The 20,877-nt window shown below is 36.7% G+C and overlaps 1 protein-coding gene across 1 annotated transcript in view; it reads right to left on the bottom strand.

Annotated features, from left to right (window-relative positions):
• Window positions 1-20,877, bottom strand: part of vir (VIR_N domain-containing protein) — a 126,850-nt gene that overhangs the window by 4,054 nt on the left and 101,919 nt on the right. Inside the window, exon 13 of the mRNA XM_089097800.1 lies at window positions 3,634-3,718. Coding sequence (XP_088953926.1) covers window positions 3,634-3,718 — 85 coding nt within the window. The remainder of the gene's footprint in view (window positions 1-3,633; window positions 3,719-20,877) is intronic.

The following is a 20,877-nucleotide window of genomic DNA, read 5'->3' as shown; positions in this document are numbered from 1 at the left end:
AAAAATATTTAGTTTTATTGATTTCGTATATAAACTTTTGTTTTAAATTGTTTTAGTTTAGTTTTACTAATGATGACGGTTACTGTATATGTGACCGAGATATCTGGTATTTTTTGTGAATTTTCTATACACTGTCTATTAAAAAGGATTTTATCCCTAATTTGAACTTTTATTTTATAGAAAGGGTGGTCATATAAACCTCGGAGGGGGCTCATGTGATTGGTAATCAGAAGTTCTACTGGCCTTTTTAATAGTGAAAAGTGATTGGAGGTCAACCAGCCCCTCCCCCCGTACACCAATCATTTCCCAAACACATTCAATCATCATTTTTTAGATAGCCATTTTTTTCAGTGTATTTGAAAGGTCCAGAAATTATGTCTTTGAGGATGAACCCCCCTTCTATATAGCCCTCAAGACAAGGGTTGTAAGTTACACCCTGGGGGCATACAAGGTTTTTGTAGAAATGGTGGTCGTATAAACTTCAAAGAGGGCTCATTGGATTGGTAATCAGAAGTTATAGTGCTATTCTTGAGAGTCAAAGTGATCAGAAGGCAAATACATCCCCCCCCACACACACACGTTGTATTTTCACGAAACGCATCTTGTAGAAATTTTAAGATGATGATTTGTTGTTGTAAAAACTACAAAAGGGATTCAATTAGTTGGTAATTGAGATGGCTGATACCCTATTACATAGTCAAAAGTGATTGGAGGGTAACCATCCCCCCACGCCCATCACTTCCCCAAATTCTTCTAGTCAAAATCCCCAGATAGTTATTTTTTTGATGTAGTTTATAAGTACAAAAATCATATCTTTGAGAATAAGAACTCCCTCATAGTCCTCAGGGCAAGGGTTGTCAGGTTTGCCCCGAGGGCATTTGAGGTTTTTATGGAAACGATGGTCATATAAACTTCGTAGGGGGATCATTGGTTTGGAAATCGGAATTTGAAGAGCCATTTGGAAGAGTCAAATTTATTGGAGGGCAACTATACCCCAACACCACGTCATATTTTCCCCAAAGGCATCCAATAGAAATTTTAAGATAGACATTTGTTCAAAAATAGTCAAAGATCTTCTAACACGGCCTTTGGGGTTGACACAACCCCCCAGAGTATGGGGGTAAGGGTTTTAAGTTATGCCCTGGGGGATGTAAGGTTTTTATGAAGAGGTGGTCTTGTGAACTTTGGAGGAGGCTCATTTGATTGGAAATTCATAGTTCTAGTTCCATTTTAAGAGTCAAGCATGACGGAGAGAAAATAATACCCCCCTCCCTCCCTGATATCCTTTTTTCCCCAAACACGTTCAATCGAAATTGTGAGATAGCAATTTTGTAACCGATAGTCCAAAGAGAATATATCAATGTCTTTAGTAATCAAATATAAGAAATATTTAGGCGGACGTTGAACTAAATCAAAAGAAACTATGAGCATGTGGATTTTAAAAAAGGTGACAAAGCACTATCTCAAGAACAACTTATATTATTAAGTTAGATCTTTAAGAGTAATTTGTGGGGGATTTTGAACTAGCCAGAAGGCACTATGTGTATACTTTTAGTACTACAACTACAGCAACTGTAACTAATGACGCTAAGAGTATTAAGGTAAAGCTTCTAGGAAGTGTTTAGGGGGCGTTCCAATTAAACGAAAAACTGTGTACATGCAGGTTTTCAAAAATGCATATAAGCAATATCATAGGTAGCACCACTCTATAATAGCTAGAAATATCATTGAAACATTTAAAGAAGCTAATTCAATTAAAAATTATAAGTTCTAGGGTCCTTTCCAAGAGTAAAAAAGATTGTAGGGCAATCAGCCCATCTCTCAAGCTGATTTATTTCCAAAACACATCTAATCAAAATTTTGAGACAACTATTTTGTTCAGGAAAGTATAACGGTCCAGTAACTATGTCTTTAGGGATATTGGGCATGTCAAACCCCACAATTATGCCAAATTATGGATTCTTATAGAAAAAGAACGAAAAGATATAAAATATTTTTTTTTTCATGAAAATGACTGTGTCAATGAAGAACGAACAGAAATTCATCTAAAAAAAACTTTTTCCACAAAACAAAGTTTTTCAAAGAAAACTAAAGAGCCCCATTAAGCCAAAAATGGGCAGAAATGAAGTCAAGTAATCATCCAAGCGTAAAACTACCACAAATCACCACCAATAAATAACTGAAACTGAAAATAAACAGAAATTAGAATAAATAGCCGAGTCAAACTCGAAACGAGCAAAAATTAGCATTGGTAGGGCTGATAACCCCCATGCCTTCTCAAGACCAGAACACAATTTGCGCTTTACTGGAAAAAAAATTTGTTTAAATGTTTTCACTTTTCTTACTTAAATAAGTAAAAAAAATTTTTTTAGTCACTTTTTTACCCTTTTTATTTTAAGGAATAAATATCAATATAGGTATATTAAACTGACAATCCACGGTTATTTTTTTTCAGTAAAACCTAAGTTATCTTGAGAAGGCAGGGGGGTTGTCAGCCCTAGTAATGTTAATTTTTGCTCGTTTTGAGTTTCATTTAATTTTTGATAGTGATTTGTGGTAGTTTTACGCTTGGAAGATTATTAGACTTTATTTCTGTCCATTTTTGAATTAGTAGAGCTCTTTAATTTCCCCTAAAAACTAATTTGGTGGAAAAAAAGTGTTTTTAATAAATACAAATATATAATACCGTCATTCAGCCAGGGCGGGGGCTAGCGCCCCCTTGCCGCCCTCCCTTATGGGCGCCCATGGGTAGACCCGACGAGAACCTATTCTTTATCTTTTGTAGCCAATTTTTATCTATGCATTTTCCTCACAAATTTTGAGAAAATTCAAAACAGAACATTCGAATCAGGGACATAGAACTGAGCAGGATTTAGTTGAATGTCAACTTACATTTCTGAGAGAATTCCTTAAAATATGAAACATACGACAAAATGCTCCAGTGAACATTAATTTGTAGTTACGACTAACAAATACTTAATTATTGTTAATGATAGATGAGTTTCGGAATGCAATTTATGCCTAAGCTTGCACAGAAAATTCAAACAGAAAGCAACTTCCTCAGAAAAAAGCGATAACGGTGCACGTTTCTCGTCCCTGCTTGGTTTTCTACGAAAAAATTGAAATACGAAAGAGGAGCAGACGGAAAAGGCCATATAAATATAGATGTGGCTATTCCCGACATCATAATAGTGTATATCTTATTTTTAAAAGAAGCAATCCATTCTCCATTCTTAAGTTTCTGTAATTTTTTTTTTTTAAATAACATTTTACTATTAAGACTAATGCAAATAATAATTACCGTTCCCAAATCAGCTACAAATGGACATTTTCTTCTCACTAGACAATTTTTTTTTTTTTAAAGAAACACTGTTACAGCAGATTGCTTCTGACTAGATTGTTAATTTTTTGTTTTAAGAGATACTCACTCTTCCATTGCATTGCATAAATTATTACTATTGTTTTTCTTTCTTTTTATGTGTGTGTGTAATAGGATGTATAAAAACCTTTGTATCAATGTTATGTTTGCACGGATTATATAATCTCAACTATATTTAAATTTCAAAGTTGAATTTTAAAACAAAAAAAGAAAAGAAGATAAAACGATCACGGATTCCAATGACCGATTCTTACCTCTAGTTCGAAATTGAGAATCTCCACCAAATCTTGGTTTATCAATACCAAATCCACCACGAGGAGGTCTTCGGTTTCTCTGATCCTAAAAAACGGGAAAAGTTACGCATTCATTTTTTTCAGCACCGGCTTTCAGCATCAGCACCGGTTTCCACGAAGTTGTGTTTTCAGGCACCGGCTTTGAAACGTGTTCTGAGCGGCTGTGACAAAAACCGTTTTCAGGTTCTTTATGTTCAACCAAGCCAAAATTTAAAGCGTTTTAATCTTACGAGTTCCAAGCGTATTGGACACAGGTTCTTCAAAATCGTAACGCGCCAGAATTGCAGGGTTGAACAAGGGTTCTGACAAGGCCCCACCCTAGTTGAACACGGTACTCAAAACGATAATCCGTGTCGAACTCCGTGCGGGGAGCGGGTGGCCTGAAAACGGAGCTAAATAAAATAATTGTGAGATAGGTGCACATATTTAATATTTTCACCCTGAGTGAGTGACAACCTTCTCGAAGGACTGGTGTAAAGTTTTTATCTTATGACTGAAGTATTGATATAAAAGTATGAAAGGCTTTTTTTTGCTATAGCAAAATGAGTAACACACGGATTTTTTCTACAAATTCACATTGCTTTTGAACATTTTAAATTGCTGAAACATGGCATCTGACGCAAATTTAAATTGCTCAGTGGAATATTTGAGAACCAGAGTGAAATTGCTTTTTGTAATAGGTATATTTCTTTAACAATAAAAAAAACGAGTTACACGAGGACTTCCTTTAGCAAATTTAAAGCGCTTCTAACCTTGAAATACTTTGATACTAACGCAAAAATAATTGGTAGTTTAGGACTTTTTTCAGTTTTTATTAATAAAAAATGGTCTTTATTCATTTCTACTTTATTATTTTGAAATAATCCATTAGCTTTGAGAAATAGAGCTTTCCGATTTAAGTTCCAGAACTATGTTCTTTAACCTTGACATTCTAATCAGAACGAAAAAAAGAGAAAAAAACGAGGAAAAAGAGAAAAAAGAAATGAGAACAAAAGAAAAAGAAGAGAAAATAAAACAATAAGTAGACAACTTCTACGGTACTGCTCTGTTGTATTGCGCAAAAAGTAATTTCTTTAATTATAATATTTTATAGCTCACTTTATTTTAAGCATAAGAAAAACCCAAGGAAATTGACATATAGAAACATTAACATATATCTGAATTCAGGATTATCAAATTGACTTTGTCTAAACTGTTAGATTCCGAGTCAAATCCTGTCATTTGGCTTGCTGGCATGTCAATGAGTGTTTGGATCTCAGACCGTAGTTAACCGTAATATACATGCAATAAACACAAAGTGGTTTACCCTCCACCATCTGTAAAGAGACTCAGCAGCTTTGAGCGCTTACCTTGGGGTCTTGATATTACTTTAGTAGAATTTTACAACTCCTGTAGCAATCTAGAGTAAGCCTTTAGTGATATTTAAAGACGTTAGAAACTTTTGTAAGGCAAATGGATGTCAATTTTATGATATTTTTTTTGTTACCTCTTAATTATATGAAAATAACTGATTTTGAGGTTGTTTTGATGAATTGAAACCAATTAAAATTACTCATCTTTGAATATTTCGTTTTTTTGCTCCCTATCTTTTTTTCCAAAATTTTGCATAAATTTTGCTTTAATTATAATTACTCTGCTTGTTACAGTATACGAAAATCCCTATGTGAGCTTCTGTATAATTTAGAAACCTTCAATTTGTGATATCTGTGATATTTGTGATATCTTGGGATATCACATTGTGCCTAGTGTAAATCTTGTTCTTTTTTGTTTGGTTTTTTGTTTCTTGGCCGCGTTAGTTGGGGTATGTAATCGCTAATTTTCTCAGCTGAAAATGTTATAAATGCTCAGTCACGAGTGCATCTATGAATGGGACAGTATTTTATACCCTGTACAATCTCTTGCATGTGGAGAACTTACGGTACTTGTGAGAGTCTCGTCTCTCAAATCCACCTAAAGAAGTGATCAAGCCAATAGTCTAACTTTCTACTAGGGTGGCCCGTGAAAACTTATGAGTTTCTATAAAAGTCTGTGAAAATTATCATTCATTAATTAAGGCATTTAAATACCAATAAGTCTTAAATCCCGTAAGATAATTTTTTTGTGCTTATTTAGGTGGGTAAGAAGGTGCCTTTTTGAATTTACCTTTGGTAAAATGGAATTTGTAGCTATGAGATGGGATATTTTACAGTGAAAAAAAAAAATTGTTTATTTTTTTGTTTGGTTTTCGTTTCTGGGCCGAGGTGGCTAGGAGTATGTCCTCTCTCTTCTGAAAATGTTCCACGTGCTCAGTCACAATGACATCTATGAATGGGGTAATATTTTATACCCTGTACAATCTTTTGAATGTGGGGTACTTGGGGTACTTATGAGTGTCTTATCTCTTAACTATGTCTAAAGAAGTGTTCAAGTAAATAGTCTAACTTTCTACTAGGGTGACCCCTTAAAACCACACATCCCATGAGTTACAAACCTTCTCCCAGTAATGGGTTAAGTTGCATGGTGACGCAGAGCACCATCATGGGATGATCCTCTAATGAAGGACAACTGCGGCAGGACGTAAGATCCAGATCTATGAACAACGGCCTCTGCAAAGGGCTGCCTCGACCTTTTCGAAGTACCTGCAAGACTGGGGACATTGCGGCCAACTCTATTCCTACTTGAGGAGTGGCACCCCTCGAGGAAATTATAGCGTAGTAAACAACGCAGCATTCGCACGGGATTCTGATTAATAGATAATTCTTCGGGGCTTGGTCTGTTTTGATGGGCGTTTTCGGGCTGAAAAACCTCTTCCTGGCTAACTTATCTACTATGGGTTACCTCCCCGTAGTAGCATAATATTTGTAGGCATGAATATATATAATGAGCCATAGGTAATAGGCTTGGGACTGTCAGTGCAGGATTTCGACTCTTGCTGATAGAAGAGCGTTGCCAAGTGCTGAAAACCATGTTGTGAATAAGATGGGCCCAGGATTCAACAAAACCTCCATTCATAATGGAGGCCCAAGGGACTTCTATCTGTCCAGTTCTAAGCCGGCTTAAGCGCTTCGGTGTAGACTGTTGATCCCCGTCCTGCACTGGTATCCGGGATCATTGCTTTTCCCGAGGCAAAAATAATTTCAATGATTTAAAGAACATGAAAATTGGAGCTTGGAATGTTACAACGTTAAAAAATGATTTCGTATCGACATTTTGACTGACGAATTCAGACGATTCGAAATAGACTTATTAGGATTTTCAGAAACTCATATCCCAGGGGTAGGAAGCTTGAAATTAGGTGATATAGATTTTTTTTTCAACCAGGAAGGAAGGATGGGGTACATGGACAGGGAGTAGGGCTCATGATGAATACGGATGCTGCTAAGTCTTGTTTAGCCTGGGAATGTATTAATAATAGAATACTAATTGCTAATTTTATGACTAAAAGTTCAGGATATCAGTTATAGTAGTATATGCCCCTGTTGAACCGACTGACGGAAATACTATTGACTCAGATGAATTTTACTTACTGTTAAAGGAGCAAATAGACAGAGTCCCAGGTAGAAATATGGTGTTTCTGCTAGGAGATTTTAACCCCCAGGTCGGTAAATTTGGTGTAGGAAAAGAAAACAGTAATAGCTACAGACTTTTGAAATTTTGAAGGTATAACAATCTAACTACAACCAACACGGTGTCACAAAATGGCCCATAAGTTGACATGGTATTCACGGGATGGTGAGAATGAAAGCCTCATTGATTATGTTATAGTAAACCGAAGACTGGCAGGATCAATACAAGATACTAGGGTATATATGAATACTGTTATTCATGTTGAAAGTAAAGATCACCATTTGGTAGCGGGTAGGGTTAATGTAAAGCTGAAATTCTGGAGGGTTTACAATCTCCAGGGAAGTTATGATGTTGGTACTCCGGAATGTGAATCTGAGAGAAACTTTCCAGGAACAGTTGAATACTAAATTTGAGAGTCTAAAATTTAACAATTTGGAAGATGGTTTGAATAATTTTAAATAGCAATTTGTGAAGTTGCTGATGGTATCTTGGGGAATAAAGTTAGGACTGCAGCTAGGAATATTAGTGAAAAAGCTTTATGTTTAGTAGAGAGGTGAAAGGGCTTGTACACGAATTATCTGAGTGATAGATCATATGAAAACAAAGGGATTGTAAAGTGCCATGGATAAAAATGCCGAGGATCTGGAAGATGCAGCTAGACGGGACAATAGTAAAATATTGTTCTGGCATGTTAATAAATTGAGAGGGAGTAGTTAGTCCTGACTTGTCCCTGTTAAAGATAGAAACGGGGCCACAATTAGCGATAAGGAAAGCGTTAAAGAGAGATGGGCGGAACATTTTGAGAATGTGCTAAACCAAGATACAGTTGCAGGAAAAGATATAGAGGAAAATGAAAAAGTTTGTGATACCTGGGATGTGAAGGAAGATTTGTCTTGTGATGAAGGATTAGCGACAGTGCCAAAAGGATTAAAAAATAGTAAGGCTCCAGGTGCTCATAGTATGGTAAATGATTTTCTTAAATATGGTGGCTCTGAGGTTAGATAAAAGTTACTGAAGATTATGAATATGATTTTTGAAAAAAAGGAAGTAACTAACGATTTAAAAAAAAAACAACCTTAATTAAACCACTATATAAGAAAGGTGATAAGAGTGAGTGTGGTAATTTTCGAGGCATTAGTCTGGTCTCTGTAGGTAGCAAATTACTTAGTAATATGACACTCTTTAGACTGAGAGATGCTGTAGACAAAGTTTTAAGAAAAGAACAGTGCGGTTTTACAAAAGGCAGAGGATGTGTCGCCAAAACTTTCCCTCTTAGGTTAATAATTGAGAAGTGCCTTAGTTGTCAAATACCTTAGGTCCTCAGTTTTATAGATTATGAGCAAGCGTTCGATTTTGTTGCTGGAAGAGCTTTAGCAAAGGTCTTATCCTTGTACGGTATACCAGACAAATACATTAAAGTGATTGTACGAAAATAACACTGCTGCCGTTAAGGTAGGAAATGAGGTTAGCAGCTGGTTTTGTATTAAATCAGAAGTTAAGCAGGGTTATGTTCTATCCCCTTTATATGGATTATGTTCATGGACTTTGTCTTAAGGAGCACAGGAAAGGTAATGGGAGACCACGGAATCAAATGAGGAGGAAAAAGTCTCCTGGACTTAGATTATGCTGATGATTTAAGCACCAAAGATGAAAGTATGTGCAAAATGAATGATCTTTTAGAAGTAAGGAATAAGTGAAGATGAAAAGGCGACGTTGGGTAACGAAAAGATTGATCAGTTGGGCAGCTTCACTTACCTTGGTAGTATTAGTAAAGACGATGGGAGCAATGAAGGTGTTAAAAGTAGAGTAGCCAAGGTTCAGAGTGTTTTTACACAGTTAAAAAAAGTTTGGAAGAATAGGAAGATAAGTCTGCAAACCAAGATTAGAATATTGGGAGGTAAAGTGATGACAGTGGTCAAATATGGCTTTAAAGCATGGGCGCTCCGAAAAGCGGATAAAGATTTACTAGATGTTTTCCAGAGAAATCACCTACGAATTGTTCTGGATACCCGGCTGACTGACCGTATTTCAAACAGTAGGCTGTACGAAAAATGTGCTTCAATTCCTCTTTCTAGGGTTATAATGAAGGGAAGATTGGGATGGCTAGGGCACGTTCTGCGGATGAAGGATGACACATTGCAGAGGATTGTCCTTTTCAGCCAACCGTCTAGGTCTAAATGGAAAGCAGGTCGTCCTCGTCTGGGATAAGAGTATCCAGTACTCATTCAGTCTCTGACCGGTTCACATCTTAAAATAAAAAGTCCATTTCATGGATTAATTTTTTACTTGTGGATAAACCTAGGCACGGAGCCAATTGATTTTGCGTAAGAAATTATTAAGCTAAAATCTGATTACACAAGTGACTTGCATGTGATTACGGCTTAAGGATTATTTATGGATTGTAGTTTTGGATTAGTATTCAGCACTATTATCATCTGAATCGTGCATTGAAATACTTGGTCTACTTGCAATTATTTGAAATTATTTGCAAATTACTGGATTAACTGGCCCACTCAATGATAAGTAATTATTTATTTTCAGTGCTACGCTCATGTCGAAATTCAAGCCTTTTGACATTGTTCTCGCTAGTTTCAAAAGTTACCCCCCTTGGCCAGCAGTTGTTTTGCAGTCAAAAAGTGGTGCTAAAGGATTATGGAGATATACAGTTTTTTGCTACGGCGATCATTCTGAGCACCAAGTTTTAGAGTCTAATTTGAAATTGCTTTCGGATATCCTTAGTGCTCGCAAAAGAACGGAAAAAGATGTTGGTAAAGCATTTACCGAATTAGATTCGTTTCCAGACATTTATAAATCGTCATCACCTACTTGTCTAGCATTAAACCCAGCGAGCGTTAGTGCAGAAGACTCACTGGCGCCTAGCCTAATCCTGCAAAAAAAAGCTCTTACCCAGGATGAATTAAATCGGACGCAAGTAAATCTTACAGCTGAGATTTCCCGTCAAGTTAAGGCTAAATTTACAGACCCTGATACAGCAAATCAAGCAATTGATATTATAGTAAAAAAAAATTCATGATGCTATTTCCATTGATTACAATCCAAAATTTCAAGAAATAGAAAAATCGCTCAGAGGACTATTTGCAGTGGTTATAAGCTTGGAAAGTAGGATTTTATCATTGGAATCGAAAGTGGATGACTTTGAACAAGAAAAGATGTTGGATTGCTTAGTGATGAATGGAGTAAGGCAGAGGCCTGGAAATGATCTAAAGAAAGAAGTATCGGTTATCATTAAAGACAAGATGCTGATCCCTGGTTTTGAAGTTAATAATATTGTAAATGTTTATCGATTTAGTTTGAATGACTCTAACGATCAATCTAAAGTGTCTCCAGTGCTAATACGCTTCAAAAATGTGGAATTAGCTCGAGTTGTTTTCAAAGAAAAGACTAAACTAGCAAAGAGTTTAATATTTTTATCAGAATCGCTAACAAAAAAAGCGTCGTGAAATTTTAAATGCGGCAAGAGATTGCTTCGGTAAATTTAATTTATGGACTGACCGCGGGCAAATTTTGGCCAAACCCCCTGGTAAATAAATTATACGAAAGATTCAATAATTCGCGGTTTTTGCTTATATATTTTTTTTTTTTTTTTTTTTTTTTTTTTTTTTTGTGTATGTATATTTTATGATTTAATGCCATATCTAAAATTTATTGTCTTTTTTTTACTTGTAAATTAGAAACGCCCCCAGTTGTAGGACGACTTTTGAGCTCGAAAATAAACGGTTAGATGTTTTAAGCATTATCAATAATTCTATCGGACATGTCAACAGTGATTTGATCACAGTGAACCACACAGTAATAAGTAAATATGTTTCTAGTCTGAGGGAGGCTGTCAAGCGGGATGGATATTTTTCAGTGCTCCAGTTGAATATCCAGGGTCTTTGTTCTTCAATTGACCATCTAAAACAGATTGTTTCGGATGGGCTACCTGACGTTGTTGGTTTATGCGAGACTTTTTTAGATTCTAAAAATGATATGCTTTTGGATTTGCAAGGTTATAAAATGGAACGATTGAATCGACAAAAGATGGCCAAGGGTGGTCTTGCTTTGTATATTTCTAATAATCTCCCATATTCTTTTAGAATGGATTTATCCAGAAATATTGAAGGTGTCTTTGAGTCACTTTTCGTAGATATTAAATGTGGAGGTAAGGATTTAATTGTTGGTATTATTTATCGATCTCCTCGTGGCTCTATTCCACGGTTTCTACACACCCTTAATGATCTACTGGATACCATCCTAAAACAGTTGACTGAATTAATTATTATGGGAGATTTTAATATAAACTTGATTGATATAAAGTCTTCTGTATCTTTGGATTTTCTGTCGTCCATGCTTGCCGCAGGTACTTTACCTTCTGTATGTATCCCATCTCGCATAACAGAGACTACGTCATCTCTGATTGACAATATTTTCTGTACGGCCACCTTGATCAAAAATTATGTTTTATTGAGCGACATTTCCGATCATTTCGCTGTTTACTCTAGATACTGTTTTGATAAACTGACTATTGAGAGGACTAGTGAGTCTGGTAAGAGGCCTTTTAGTTTTGGTGAAGTGGAATTGATGCTTCTTAGGTCAAGATTGGTAGAAATTTCTTGGGGTGGTTTAGAGAGTGATCCTGATTTTTGTAATTTATTTGATACTTTTTATGAGTCTATTAAAGACGCTGTTCTTGATATTTGTTCTGTTTTACCTTCTAATCGTAAGTCTAAGAATGCTTTTCCTCTAAATCCTTGGATGACCCCTGGTCTCCTTGGGAGTTGTAGGAGAAAAAATAATCTCTGGAGGGCCTTTGAGTCTGCTAGCCCTTCAATAAAAGCTATTTGCTTTCAGCGATTAAAAATTTATAGGAATTTTTATAATTCTTTGTGTCGAAAGGCCAAGTCCCAGTATTATTTTAATTGTTTTTCAGATTGTGGAAAAGATATACGAAAAACATGGCAGTTTATAACTTTTGTGCTTAGGCCCTCTTTTCAGTCTCCATCAGCCCCTTCTTTTTTGGATCTCGATGGCAAAATCATCGAAGGTGAACTGAATGTTCAAGATGCATTTATTTCATATTTTGCGAATATTGGCAAAAGGACCGCTTCGGCTGTTGGTTCTTCTCCTTCAGGATCCAACTTCAGGTCCTATCTTGGGCCACCTTGTATGAAGTCAATGTCTTTGGAACCAGCGACGGAGAAAGAAATAGCTAAAATTGTTATGGGATTGAAAAATTGTTCGTCTTCTGGCCCTGATAATATTCCTACTAAAGTAATTAAGTTCATACTTCCTTCCATTATTTATCCCTTAACAAAACTTATTAACCTCTCCTTTCAGCATGGTATTTTCACGAGTACTCTCAAGCGTGCTCGAGTCATCATATTATATAAGGAGGGGACACGAAATGATCCAGCCAACTATCGACCAAATTTCTTTGTTGTCTGTGTTTAGCAAAATATTTGAGAAGGCGATGCTTTCTCGTCTTAATAATTTTCTTACTTCTAAAGATTTTTTTCACAATTTTCAATTTGGTTTTCGAGCAAATCATTCGACTGAGCATGCTTGTGTAGTTTTACTGAATTATCTTCACTCTGCCATAGATTCCCATTTGATTCCTGCTGCTTTGTTTCTAGATGTTCGTAAAGCCTTTGATTCTTTAACCCACAGTGTTCTTCTATTTAAACTTTCTCATTTTGGCGTAAGAGGTAGTGCGTTTGATTGGTTCAAGTCTTTCTTGTCTGGTAGAATAATTTCTGTTGATCCACTTTTTCGCTCACCATCAAGTGTTAACCAGGGGGTCCCTCAAGGGTCAGTTTTAGGGCCGGCACTGTTTTAATTTATATAAATAACCTAATTTTTGCAGTTAGAAATAAAAATCCTCTTTATTGCGGTCGTCTATGTCATCCAACAGTCTCCCTTACCCACAACTATAGTTTGCATACCTCGGATTCTCTTGTTACTTTTGCCGATGATACCACCCTTATTACTTCTGGGAGAACAGAGGATGAAGTTCGTACAAAGTTAGTGGACCTCTTTGAGAGAGTTTCAATTTGGTTTGATGCTAACTCTCTTGCCTTAAATGTTTCTAAAACTAGTTTTTTAGTTTTTTCTCGTATATCTCAGGCTTATCCTCAATTATCTGAAATTCATATATACAAATGCTTTATTAGTAGATCAAAGGATTGCCATGTCCGTTTCCTAGGTATCCTCCTAGATGAAAATTTATCTTTTAAACACCATATTGATTTGATTAAAATGAAGGTATGCATAAACCTCGGTATTCTAAGAAAACTCAAACAAATCTTTCCAGGGCCAATTCTAAGAATCCTATTTCATAGCCTAATTCATTCTTATGTTTCCTATTGTTCAGTCATATGGATGTCTACTTTCCCTTCCTTTCTCAAACCGCTTTCGAATACTTATGATAAAGCTATAAATCTTATCCAGGATGTAAATCGTTCGGCAACTAAACCGTTACTTGATATTAAAAAACTTTATATTCTTTCCTGTGCGTCTTTCGCTTTACTTCAGCTCCATGGTGATATTCCTAGGTCCCTTAGATTTACATCTTCTTTTGTACCTGATCGGTCAAATTATTAACTCCGTAGTTCTCTAAATACCCAAATTCCCCATACACCAAAAATAAGATCTAATTTTAATCCTCTTGTTGCGTGTCATTTGACATGGAACACCCTTCCTGATTCGGCTCGAGAATGCCACTCGTTTGGCACCTTCAAAAGACTAGTAAAAAAATATTTGTTTTCATGTGATTAATTTTCTTTACTTTTGTCTTCTGCCAATAGTTTTATTCATTTAATTTTTTTTTTTTTATTATTTTTTTTTATATATATAGATGTTGTGATTCACTGTAGTTTGATAAAGCTTATTTAGTGAACTCTCCTTTTTTTTTTATAGATGTTGTGATTCACTGTAGTTTGATAAAGCTTATTTAGTGAACTCTCCTTTTTTTTTTATTTTTATTTTTTTTATTAAGCAAATGCTTTACATGTTAAAAGTTAAAATACTTATGTTTATATGTTTAAATATTAATGTTATGTTTATATTGTTTAAATCTTAAGCGTTTAAATGTTTAATGTTTATTTGATCTTTTCATAATCCCCCTCCTACAGGCCATGGAGCCTCTGTGGGGATTTGTAGATTGTTATGTAATTATTTTACTGTTATATGGAAAATAAATCTATCTATTTATCTATCCATAAAGAAAGATTTAAAGGAAATAAGAACTTCCTGGGAGGGTGTAGAGGGAGGCTTTGAATAGATTGGGATGGAGGAGCAGCGTGCGTAGCTATGTTGGCCTCATGCAGCTTTGTACTGCGGTGAGTTGTTAGTAGTAGTAGTAGCAGTATTGATGGAGCCAATATTCATATTGCAGTTGAGAACTGCTTCTTCGCTCCATGGTAAGGGTAAATTGCCAGAGATCTTTAAGGACGTTAGAAACTTTGTTAAGGCATATGGATGTCGAAAACGGCAGCCGAGGATTCAAAGACCCATATTGATGGAGGCAATATTCATACTGCAGCTCAGAGCAACTTCCTCACTCCATGGTAAGGGTATATTGCCAGAGCGACTACTTAAAGACCCGTTTAATGGACGATCTCCGATTTGCTTTAGTTTGTCATTGTCTCGATCAGTATTTTTGACTTGAATAAATTTCAGCCATTTTAGCCAAAAAAGAAAAATACAAAACGTTTCTCAATTAGCTGATGTAGACACTTCAAATACATACAAATGAATAGAAAGAACCCATCAAAAAATGGATTTCACTGACTGGCAGCTCATTTTTGCTGACTGATTTGGAAGGCATTGCTATCAAAATTACTTCATATTTTGTTTTTTTAATGACAGACTCTAGATAAATTAATTTACATGTAAAGTTTAAAGATAAAACGTCAATTAATGTTCATTCGTCTTATTTTCTGATTTGTTTTGACTATCTGTCATATTTTAGGTAAAAGTAGTATAAGGCATATAAGACTAGCTCCAAAATTTACTCAGTGGCACTCATCCCAAAAAATGAATTCCCCTTCTGGAAAACTTAAATGCTTCTTCATTTCAAATGCCCACGAAAATACTATTGAAAACTAGAAGTGAGGTGATGGATGTGTAGGTCTTTTATGCTTTTCAGTGATAATAGTCCAGGCTTTTTATGCTTTCAGGCAATATTGTCCATGTGCCGTGGCAATGCAGGCAGCTTTAAGATCATCAGAAGAAAGCCACTTCAAACGCACCTACTTTGCCTTTGAGCCATAAAAGTCCCAGTCACTGGTGGATCCAAGGTGGAGGGGATTCAAGGAGATCCCAACACCCCCTCCCCCCAACGATTTTTTCTGGCACCCTCATTCCTTGTTTTTCTCTCATTCTTTTTTTTTTAAATAAATTTGTCAGCTTTGTTCAATTATTGACACCCTTGTCACAAACTCCGTAAAACATAAGGTATGCTGGCAAAAATTAAAGGGCAATTTGACAAATATACATTCGGAAAGCTTTAGAATTCCATGTTTGCACCGCATGTGTTTTTTATACTTCTGTTTTGGAATCTGTTCTCTATAAGCATTATTGAAAAGAACTGGCTAAGCACAAAGCCTTGCTTCACACCTTTCCGAACAGTGATGGATTTGGAGAACGGCTTTGAAATGTCGATTGCACACACATACAGATTCTTTTTCAGCATCTTATAGCGGTCTAAAATAGCACGAAAAGTTGCGTGTGCGTATTACACACCCAAGCATTCGCGAAATCCAAACTGGCTGTCCCAATGGTCACACATTGTTTTTACTTCTTGAAAGATCAGCTTTTCAAAAAGCTTACCAATTGAGGAGCAAATAATAATTGGTCTGTACAATTCACAAACCTTTGGGTTTTTGCCCTTCTTTAACACACAGGTAACAAGACCTTCCGAAAGATCAGTTGGAATACACGGTAGAGAAATACAAGCTTGAAATAGTAGTGACAAATACTATATAAGAAGTGGGGTAGCGTACAGGAAGTGCTCAGTTTGCATCCCATCATATCCTAGGGCTTTACCAGGTTTCATGAGACGACTTTGGGTATGGACAGCTGAAGGTGTAACAATAACAAAGTTCCTTTGGTGGTCAAGTTTTCACATATGGTGGAGGAGAGCATAGATTGAGGGATGGTCACCTATGTGTGGAGGGATGGATGAGTCTGCATTAGTTTTGACGGGAATGTAGGGAGTTGAGGGAGTTGCACTTGGAAATATTTGGTAGGGAGGTCGGGGGGGAATCGGATTTTGGAAGTTTTGAGAAGTAGGTGTTACTTAAATATAAATAATACTGGTAAGTTCGTCCGGGTAGGGATGAGGTATCGAAATGATTTTCCTAAATAATCAGTTTTAGTGTCTTTTCAGTCTGTTTTGTTGCTGTATTTTTTCGCTTGTTTTGCGTATGTCACCGTGACCCAATTGGGCTTTTCGTGTGGATAAATCTATCTATCTATTTATGGTATCTATATCTATCTATAACTGGTTTCAACCGTAGGAGGATCATCAGAGAAAAGCGAGGAAAAATGTCTTTCCCACGAAGTGACATCAATAGGGTTAGATTACGAGGAGAAATTTGATGTCAGCTTTGAAATTCTCCCCCAAAGCTGCTGAGGATGATTTTTATCTCACGTGTTGCCATTTGAACTTTTCGGAACTGACGTATGCTTGACTTAACCATTGAAAAATAACAGCCGAGTGAGGACGATTATAGTCGGTCCAGTTCCGAAACCAAAACTTATGATGGTGCTTGGTATCTTGCAATTCATCGTCCTTTATTCGACAATTTTTTTGAGCCTTTTTTTTTACCCTTGTCGAAGGCTCAGATACAGAAGAGGCAGCCTTAAGAGTATGCGTCAACTCAGCTAAAAGCTATCAAGGTTTAGTGGATTCCCTTTCAGTGAAGTAGTCAGAAGGTGGAAAGGGAGTTTAATTTTTATCAGCAAAGAACCAAGTGTTTTCTGAAAGAACGATATATCTATGTGATCCCATGATAGTTTTGTAAATCAACGGGGATTTGTTTAATTTTGTGAAGGGGATACGTAAATGTTGAACTGGTGGTGTAGATGGTTGCTTGATAAAATGTCATCTGAAACGGTAATAGTGGTAGATTGAAGTCCTGGATGATCAGACAGGACAAACTCGAGGTTTGAGGTTGACCCACAATTATTAACATAAGAGAAGTGTTTAGATTTAGGAAGGACAGACATGCCGAGCGGAAGTGACGACAAAAACTTTGTGAAAGCGGCAGTCAAGGGTCATTCAAATTTCTATTGAAATGACCACAGATGACAAGCCATCTGTTGATAGCTTGCATTTTATGGAAAATCTCTGATAGTGACATACAGGCTGATGCAAACTTCGTATCAGAAGTATGGGCACGGTAATTAGTCGGCATACAACACACAACAATGCAAAAAATCCTAGCTCAATAGCAATATAAATGTCACTTGAATCTAACACAAAAGCGGCAAACTTCTTATTTATCGCAATAGCTAAACTACCCAAAGGTCTGTCAGTAGCCTCTGTGGTTTCGGAACACGTACATTAGCAAAAAATACCCTGTTTTCGATATATGTGTTAAGATGGATGAATTATCGGTTCGTTTTGAAGACCGGTGTAAGAAAACATACGACTTTCCGCTTAACTATCTATTATAGGCGGTTGGGTAGACTGACAGCTCCTGTCTCTTGTTATTGATTGAAGTTTCTACTTATTTGTCTACCTTCGTTAGACATGTTAGTCACTTTACTGTATAATCGTTAATTATTTGTTTTTTTTTTAATTTTTCCTTGTTTGTACTCCTCTAGTGCATTTTTGTAATTATCGAAATAGGGCAAAAAACAAATTATTATTATTTTATCCCCCCAAAGATTTTGTTTATCGGCGCCCTTGTCACACTACCCCCCCCCCCCAGATTTTACTCTAGAGCCACCCCACCCCTGGTCCCAATAGAAACATGCACTATCAGAAAAAAGTAAAAAAATCCTTGATCATCTTTGCCTGGAAAAGCCATGACGAAAATATAACCTATATGGTCAGTCATAAGTCTTTAATTTTTTTTTGGTCTCCAACTGCCTTCAAATGGCTCACAGAACTGACTTGTCTTGGCTTTACTGTAATTAGTCATGGCTCTCAAGTCTTTCATCGCTTCCACCAAGTTGATAATGGCAATTTTTGTGACCAAAACAATGAAGGTGACGTGCTTTCTGGCCCTAAGAGAAGTTTATCTTCGAAGCATATCCTGATCTCATCTGCCATTGATTCCCCACTTTATTACAACCTTTTTTCCAACCCAATGTGACTCCTTTCAAGAGCAGAACCAAACAATACAAATAAGGGGACTATACTCTATAGCCTAGTGTCAAAAGCGACATCCAAGGCAATATCTGCGTCCAAATACATCAATGATTTAGGTTCATATCCTCATGGTTGGATACTATTCCCTTATTTCATTTAAGGAGCTACGAATCCAAAGGAGTGCTAATTAATTTACGTAGCCAACTTAAAGTCTCATAAAGCTTAACATGAAATAATGATTTCAATGCACATAATCTAGCCTTAACTTAAAGACGTCAAGAGACGCCTGACACTTGCGAACTCCAGTTTTAAAACCCTGATGCCCATCAGGAGGAATAAGAATTTATCAATAATTCTCAAAACTAGACTCTTCTACTCCCTTATTATTCCAATTGTCATGTATGTCTTTGAATCCTGGAAGCTTAAAACTGACGATCAGTGTCGCCTAGCTGCATTGGAAACCAAATCCCTACGATGTATCGCTGGTATCACCTACCACGACAGAGTCTCAAACTCCAAACTTCTCCATAGTCTGAAAGTCAAACTCACAATACTTAATAAAATAAAACTACAACAAATCAAATTGCTAGGACATACTCAACACATGGCTAGCACTCGTCTTCCCAAGATAGCCTTCGATGGACGAGTACACGGTCCTCGTCGCAGAGGTCGCCCCCCCCCCCCAAAGAGATGGAAAGAAAACTTTTCACCCTATAACCTGCCACAACTCCTCCGCTTGGCGAACAACAGAAGCACCTTCAGGAGGCATATGAATGAACTGGCTAAAGACGAGGCCCCAAAACGATCTCCGAGGACAGACGGGACTAAAATCAAGTAAGTCAATCTAGCCTTGGGTAAATAGAAGGAATATCTATTATTTTTGTTATCGCATGCGCTCGTTGATAAATGTTTCTTGTGGCGACCATATTTTTTACTTATAGTTTTTTTTATCTAACAACTAATTAATGACTAAAAGTTACCATGTTTGGGCCATGCCAATGAGAATAATCTTTATTTTTTGGAAAAAAAAAAGACTTGATTTGATATTGCAGATTGACTCAACAGACTAAGCCAAAACTCAGGCCACAAGGGCCCACTGCTCCAAAGGGATATCCAGAAAACATAATTTCAAATATGACCTATTTAGATGACCTGGATACACGCAGTATGTTTTGATTTATTTATTATTTATTTATTTATTGAAAAACCCGTCAAATCAACACACAAAAAGACGGAGCACTTAAAAGAAAAAAAAAGAAAAAAAAAGAAAAAAAGACACAATCTACAACAAACTGAAACAACAAAGAAAACGAATCACTGATTCACAGAATGAGCAGTTGGAACCATTCGCGTAGCTTTTACAGTATTTTTCTATTTTGCTTTGATATTCGTCTAGTGACTGCGACGCCAGAGTCTGCATATTTAAATTTTTCAATTACTTGCGACATCTTATACGACGGAGGTAGACGAAGCAAATACTTCACAAAACGAAAATAATTCACTCTGATTTTATTCTGGTCATTTTTAGTGAGAAATTTCCAGAAGGACGAGGCATATAAAATGTGAGGAAGAGCAATGGCTTTATACAAGCTTTCTAGAAGCAGCCGGTTGAATCGGAGTTTGCACGATACAACTGAAGCGTAAGACGCTGAAATTCGTCGTTTAAGCTGTTCGAGGAGAAGTTTTCGGGTGTGACGGATAGACGAACCTAGGGGTAAACCTAGATAAATGAGCTGATCCACTGGCTGGACAGAGCTAGAACCGAGGGCAATAGTAGGAACACAAAAATCATTTTTCCAATTGAATAGGACGATTTCCGATTTTGAAGAGTTTAACTAAAGTCCAACTTCAGCTTCAAGGATTTCGAAGATATCAATTATCTGCTGAGGGGTTCGGCTAAGATTCAGGATGTCGTCCGCGTAACATACCAAAGACTAGTTAGCAGATGACAGAATCAGCGAAGATTGAAATTGATCTTGTGCATCAAGGACACAGTTATTGAAAAGGTCTGGAGAGGTGACTGCTCCTTGATGCGCTCCTTTCTTGACTGGAACTAGTCGGGTGCGCGGAATGGGGGGTCAAACCCTTGTCAGGAGGTAGCTTCAGTCGGATTTGTAATCTAGAATACAGATTCCTGAGAGAACGAATGACAGCTAGATTCAACCCACGTTTACCGGCCTTTAAAAGCATCGCAACATGGATTAGAGAGTCGAATGCACGTCTAATGTGGTGTCCTGCCAAAGAAAGGCTCTCTCCAGAAGATTCGGCATCTATCAAGACATTAGCAACGACTGTTAAGGCATCAGCACATCCAGTTCCTCGCTTGAAGCCGAACTGAT

The sequence above is a fragment of the Artemia sp. Qi Xiang Cuo genome, chromosome 12, assembly GCF_049724085.1.
Source record: "Artemia sp. Qi Xiang Cuo chromosome 12, ASM4972408v1, whole genome shotgun sequence".
Taxonomy (NCBI): Eukaryota; Metazoa; Arthropoda; class Branchiopoda; order Anostraca; family Artemiidae; genus Artemia; species Artemia sp. Qi Xiang Cuo.
This window is presented reverse-complemented; position numbering and strand designations above follow the sequence as displayed.